At 49.5% G+C, this 6130-nt stretch overlaps 1 protein-coding gene across 1 annotated transcript in view; it reads right to left on the bottom strand.

The window, feature by feature from the left end:
• Window positions 1-888: 888 nt before the first annotated feature.
• LOC308489938 (leukocyte immunoglobulin-like receptor subfamily A member 6) overlaps window positions 889-6130 on the bottom strand; it is a gene marked incomplete at its 3' end in the record, with an annotated part of 10640 nt that continues 5398 nt past the window's right edge. Inside the window, 2 exon segments of the mRNA XM_081031553.1 lie at window positions 889-1292; window positions 1295-1360. Of these exon segments, the coding sequence (XP_080887679.1) occupies window positions 889-1292; window positions 1295-1360 (470 nt within the window).

Below are 6130 nucleotides of genomic sequence, written 5' to 3'. Positions count from 1 at the left end.
AGGCCCCGTTCTTTCATCTCCACCTCACCCTGTCAGGTACTTTTGGTAAACAGCTCCATATGTACATGTTTGAAATGTCAAAGGATAAGCTGAGAAGTTCAGGCCAGGAATGGGGAGATGTGTCTTCTCGAAGCTAAGCAAATTCTGTTATTCAACAGACATGAAGTTTGTTCACGTGGGTGAGAGTGAGCAGACCCCCATCCGCTGCATGAAACAGGTACAGGAGGGGGATGTGAGGCTGCGCCTGCCTCTCCATGCTGTCTTTAGTCTCATCTCTTTTCCCCAAAGGTCAGCCCTTCACACTATTCAGTCTCTCTGCACATACCCCACATGGCCTAGACCCTCAGGTGAGGTAAGGCATGGTAAAGGGCATGGGACTCCCCATGTTTACCATCTCTCCATGCAGAGGGATTCCCCTATGGCTGACCTTCCTATTGCTTCTTCCTTCCCATCCCAGCCCGGAGCTCTCCTGGGACACGGTTGTGAGCTGAGAGTCTGATGCTTCAGTGGACACAGGCTGAGAGCTCCTCACCTGATACCATGAGCTCCAGGGTGTCACTAGGAAGACACAGCAGGTAGGGAGTGGTGCTGTGTGAGCTTCAGTACCTGTGAGTCCTCTCGTGATCTGAAGTCACATGATTGATGGTGAAGTTAGCCAGAAAGGGTGCAGCTGTCTTGCAGATGAAGGTGCTGGTGACCCCTCCTTGTGTAGATGGAAGGTATCAAAGCAGATCTCAGAGCAACCCACTCTTGGCCAAGAGGGACGGTTTCTCATATATTCCTGGGGGAAAGGAAAATTTTCGGGTGTAAAGAGCCACCCCCTCCCACATGCCCTTGATCCTGAGCTGAGGGACCAAGTCCTTTTACAGAGTCTGTCTGTGACCCCTCTTAACTTCTCTCAGGACCTCTCGGGGGGGTCTCTTTTATCTCTGTGTCCCTCACTCCCCTTTTCCCACTCCCTCTCCCTAGAGCACACCGCATCTCAGCCTCCGCTCCTGGACCCTCTCCCTGCACCCCATCACCACCAGGGTGACCCTGGGCCCAGCGCCCTGAGCCGACTCTCAGGACCTGGGGCAGGGCAGCGCTCCCACCTGTGATCAGGATGTCCAGGGGGGCGCTGGGGGCCGACCATGCATACGACAGGTTGTGTCCAGTGTAGCATCTGTACCGGCCCCCGTAGGTGCGGGTCACATGGCCCAGTGGGAAGTCGGGGCTGTGCTGCCCATCAAGGCGCTGGGGGTGTGCGAGCCCCATGTCCTTGGTCAGAGCAAATCTGTCAAAGCCGGCCTCCAAGTCAAGTTTTCTCCAGGCAGCACCAGTGGGCCTGGATGGGCCGAGAGGGCAGGCTTCCTGTACACGCCTGGGGAGAAGGGGACAGTGGTACCAAGGGGACACACCCCACATTGCCCACTGGGCTGCAGTGAGAGTTCTCACTGGTCCATCCCTAAGCCTGTGGTTCTGGCCCCAGGATATGTTGCTGACAGTCCCCATCATCCCAAAGGCTCCACTGGGCACACGACTACGGTCAGTCATTTTGGGCACAGGAAAGAATTGAGGCTAGGTATGGGCCACCTCACCTGTGACCTCCTGAGGCAGAGTCACTGGGGTGTCCACTCGTTGGGGTAGGAGCTGGATGAAATGTAGCATCTATAGGTTCCCCCCCCGGGAGGTGTTCACGTTGCTTACAGGGAAGTGAGCCAACTACCCCCAAGATCCTTGAATCCACGTGTCAGGGAGGGTCAGCTCCTCCGACTGTCAGCAGGTGGAAAGTGCCTGATGTAAACTGTGACCTACATGAAAGGTACATGTTCCCTCCTGAGACCACCACAGGGCCTGGGTGGACTGAAAGGAAGGGTGCTCTGTACACATCTGAGGGAGGGGGTCTGTGTTAATGGGGAACCATCAGCCCACATACCCCCTGGTATGGACTCTGAGGGATGAGGTCCCTTTGAGGTCATACTCTGTTTCTTCTATTTGTAAGGAGGAGCACACAGGGGGAGGAGGCCTGGCTCCTTCTTCTTACCTGTTGTCACCAGGGTCTGGGGGCCACTCACAATATATACATTTGTACCGTCCTGCAGTCTGTGAGCTCATGGATTCAATGGAGACATCAGTCTTGTTGCTGGAGTCCTGTGGGGTCCTCGTATCTGATGGTCCAGTGGCACTTATAGATGGAAGACATAAGCTGCAGAGACCCCTGATACCACATGGTCACAGGACTCTCCTTGGTGACCATGGGGCCTGGGTCAGACCAGATGAAGGATTTGGGGAGGACTCCTGGAAATGAATCAGACATGAAGTGTCAGGGGTGACCTTCTCCCTCTGTTTTCCAGCTGTTACTCCAAGGCCCTTCCCAGACTGGTCACCATCAGCCCAGACCCTCTGCATTTCCCTCAGCTGCCCAGGGGGCTTATTGCTCTGAAGTAGGTCTTGGGGGTGGGACTCACCCACCTGTACCTATTCCCACAGGACGTGACACAGCCCTGCAAGACAGTTCCTGTGAGAACTGACCCCTCCCCACACCAACTGGCCCAGAGAAGCTACAGGCCTGGCCTGGCCACCTAAGTGCTGGGGTCAGATCTTGTGCTGAGAGTATCACTCCTCCCCCCTTGAGCCTCCTGAATCCTGAGATCTCTCAGGGACAAGGACTTGAGAGAGAAGGGGATCCCATCCCTCTCTTTTCCCCAAAGCTCACCAAGGCAGAGAAGGGCAGTGAGAGTTGGGGTCATGGCACTGCCTTCCTTGGTCCACAGGAGTGCAGATGATATATAAGCTGCACAGAGCCCAGTAGGATAGACAGATGCATGGAGTGTGACAAGGTCCAGACTCCATGGGACACATCACAGCTTTCTCATCAGCCCTCCCTGGTCTCCCTGAAGGATGAGCCAAGGAGACACCAGCCTCTGGGATCATTCAGACCAGACCTGAGTCTCACCAGACCCCACACACTCTGCCTCCACTTCGTGCCAAACCCAAATCCAGAGGGTGACACTGGTTTCAGAACATGAGGGAGAGGACGAAGGGCAGGAGATGAGTCAGCCCAATTTCTGCTCCAATTCTGACTCTGCCTTTTCTAGAACCTGTGTGACCTTGGAAAATCTACTTTCCTTTTCTGAGCTTCTGCAAGTGTTATTCATTCATTCCTTCTGTGACCTAGTCAATCAGCTGATGTTTATTGAGCAGTGACCATGTCCAGCTGTGGCACCAGTCTGTAGAGGGTCATAGTGAAGGAGAGCAATTCCTTTCCTGGACTTGTGGAGCTCAGATTAATGAAAACAGACATCACAATTATTTAGATCAGTTTGGGCATGTTTTAGAAAAGGATCAAAGCATGGGAATTTAGATTTAACAACAGATGAACATCCTACATCTGAGTCATGGGAGTGAGGAGACCTTCTTGGGGATGGAGAGGAGGTCCATGGCATGACTAGTGGACAGCTCAGCATGGTGCTAATCATAGAGGTATCATGGAGCAGAAAGAGCGTGCGTGGTGTGTCCTAGGAGTTTAGAGCACTCTGGGGTATACTGGGTCCTGCTCACAGAAGTTTGTGCACTGCGCATGTATTTGGATTTTATGTTCCAGGGAACAGGTTACTTGTAAAAAAGGGAGTGTGGAAACAGACTTCAGGTTTTAGTGACCACCACTATGCCTGAAATGGAATATAGGAGGAATACACTTATACTAATCCATAATAGCAGTCCAGTAGTCATCCAATGCATACATGATGTGCTTATCAGTGTTCCAGGTGGTTGATGGGGACTGCTATGTGACACCCTCATACAAACCTATGACACAAATACGTGTACAGCTGAGTGGAACAAGGCAGGAAGACATTTTGTCATTATCATCGTTTAGGAGGTTGGAAAGGGCTCTGCTATATTCAAACTGGCTCAGTGGGCAGTGTAGAGAAGGCACAAACACGTTGACTAGCTCAGGTTGTTTGCATGAATATCAGGGAGGGGGAGGTGGTCAACTGTGATAAGTTTGGTTGAGGAGCGGGGAGCCAGGTTTGCTGGCCCTGGATAGCGTATCTTGGGCAAGCTCATCATTTGCCTTGAATGTCAGATAGAGGAGCTTAGATCTTATATTTGCAAGCAGGACCCCTTTGCTCATGGAGAGTCAGGCCAGATAGGGCTGTTAGAAGAGGCCCCTAGAGGTAGTGAGAGGAATGAACTGGAGCAGGGACTGGGAGCCTGGAGTAGGGCAGGAAAGACACTGATGTGACGGCACAGACTAGATATTTTGAGTTTTCAACTGGGCGTGGCCTATGGTGATGACCAGGGGACATGGATAAGGAGGGTTCAGAGGACAGGACTGTTTAAATTTAATGATTGGATGTAAAGGAAAAGAGGATGAGGGGTTGAGCACTTCTCCAATCTCTGCTTTGTTTGACAGGAGGGGCCAATGGGGCCATTCCATAAAGGATGACCCCACTGGCAGACAGAGGCAGGGGGAGATGCTTATTAGACTGTTAACTGACTTGGAGAGGAAAGCAAAACCTTCCTCCTGGCCTGGTCTCTTTCCCCAAAACACTTCCCTTCAGTGACTTCCTTGTTCTGTAAGTAGCACCCTCTTTCTCTTCATCGCCCTCCTTCTAAATCTCTGAGTCATTTCTGCCTCTTCAGTCATTTCTGCTTTGTCTCTCAGATAGAACTCTTCCTCTGGCACTGAACTCTCTCCACACAATGCATGAGAGACAATTCAGATTTTAATTAAAATTAATGTAAGGTTTATGGGCTGCCCATGATGAGCGGGTATTTCCCTTTTCTGAGCCTCCTTTCCCTCCCTCTAGTGAGACGACAGCAATGTCTGCACTCAGCGCTGCTGTGAAGAAGCAGTGGTCCCTGAGGAACACAGGGGTTCAGTGTGGCATGGATTCAGGGGCCAAAAAAGACACATGCAGGGTGAGACACTGAGAGGATCCTGGTGTAGACATCGCACAAAGGGGCTGATTGTAGGCACACCCCAAGGCTCATTTCTACTCCAAATACATAGAAATGCTGGATTATTGTTTGTAAAACATGTGGTCACAGGCAGAACAAATAAGAGAATTCAAAGTGACAGAAAGGAAGGGGTAATTCATAGAAATAAGCAGAGGCCAATAGTGAGTGGGCCTTGGTGGTGTGGGACCAGAGAATGGGCCACAGAGCCAGGTTTACTAAATTTGTAGATACAGGGGGTGAAGTTCCTGGGGACAGCACTGGATTCCTGGTGTGAAGTCTCCACTTTACTACACCCCAAGTTGGGGACTCCTGTTGGCGTTGAATTGGAGGTGACGATCTTTGGCTGACAGTGTCAATATGTTCCTGGCCTGATAAAATGTGTTAGGGTGTATTTCTTCTTTTTCTATTCCTAGGAAAAGTTTGTGTAAGTTTGGTGTGTGTGTGAGATAAGTGTTTTGAAGCAATCTCCAATAAAACGTCCTGAACAGGAGTTCAGTTGTGGGGCAATTTTTGATCACAGAGTCAATGTATTGAATCTATATATAAGGTGATACAGATTTTCTTTTTACATTTTCCGTTTACAAATTGTACATTCGAAGGTGTCCATTTTAAATACATTTTCTAATACATTGGCATCAAATTGTTCATAACATGCTGTTGCTATCTTTTCTTTTTTCTTTTTTTTCTTTAGACTTTAATTTAATCCAGGACCCTTTGGCCTTAGTGCAGTTGGCAAGGAACCAACTTCCACACTATTTGTGTTTAAAACAAATGAGAAAATTGGAGAGAGCCCATGAAGTTGGATCCACTGCCACAGCTGTAAGGCTGTGGTCGTGTGACAGATTTTTTTTTAAATTATTTTTTTATTTTTTTTATTAGTTTCAGGTGTACAAGACAAGGTAATACTTAGACTTTCATCATTTATATCCCTCACACTGTGAACCCCCCTCCCCCCATCCACTATCCCTCCGACCTCACACTGAGCCATCACATTATATATATGAAATTATAGTTGGCATTCATTAATGTTTAGCTTCTGGTGTACAATGCCATGATCAGGCATCCACATTATCTCTGAGGTGGTCTCCCAAATAGGACGCATGTCCATCGGATACCCAACAAAATCTTTACAACATTATTGAATACCTTCCCCAAATTAATTTTCAAAAAACTCTGAGGCCATCTT

The sequence above is a fragment of the Rhinolophus hipposideros genome, assembly GCF_964194185.1.
Source record: "Rhinolophus hipposideros genome assembly, chromosome: 21".
Lineage (NCBI taxonomy): Eukaryota > Metazoa > Chordata > Mammalia > Chiroptera > Rhinolophidae > Rhinolophus > Rhinolophus hipposideros.
Note: the sequence above shows the minus strand (reverse complement) of the source record. Positions and strands in the feature narration are given on the sequence as shown.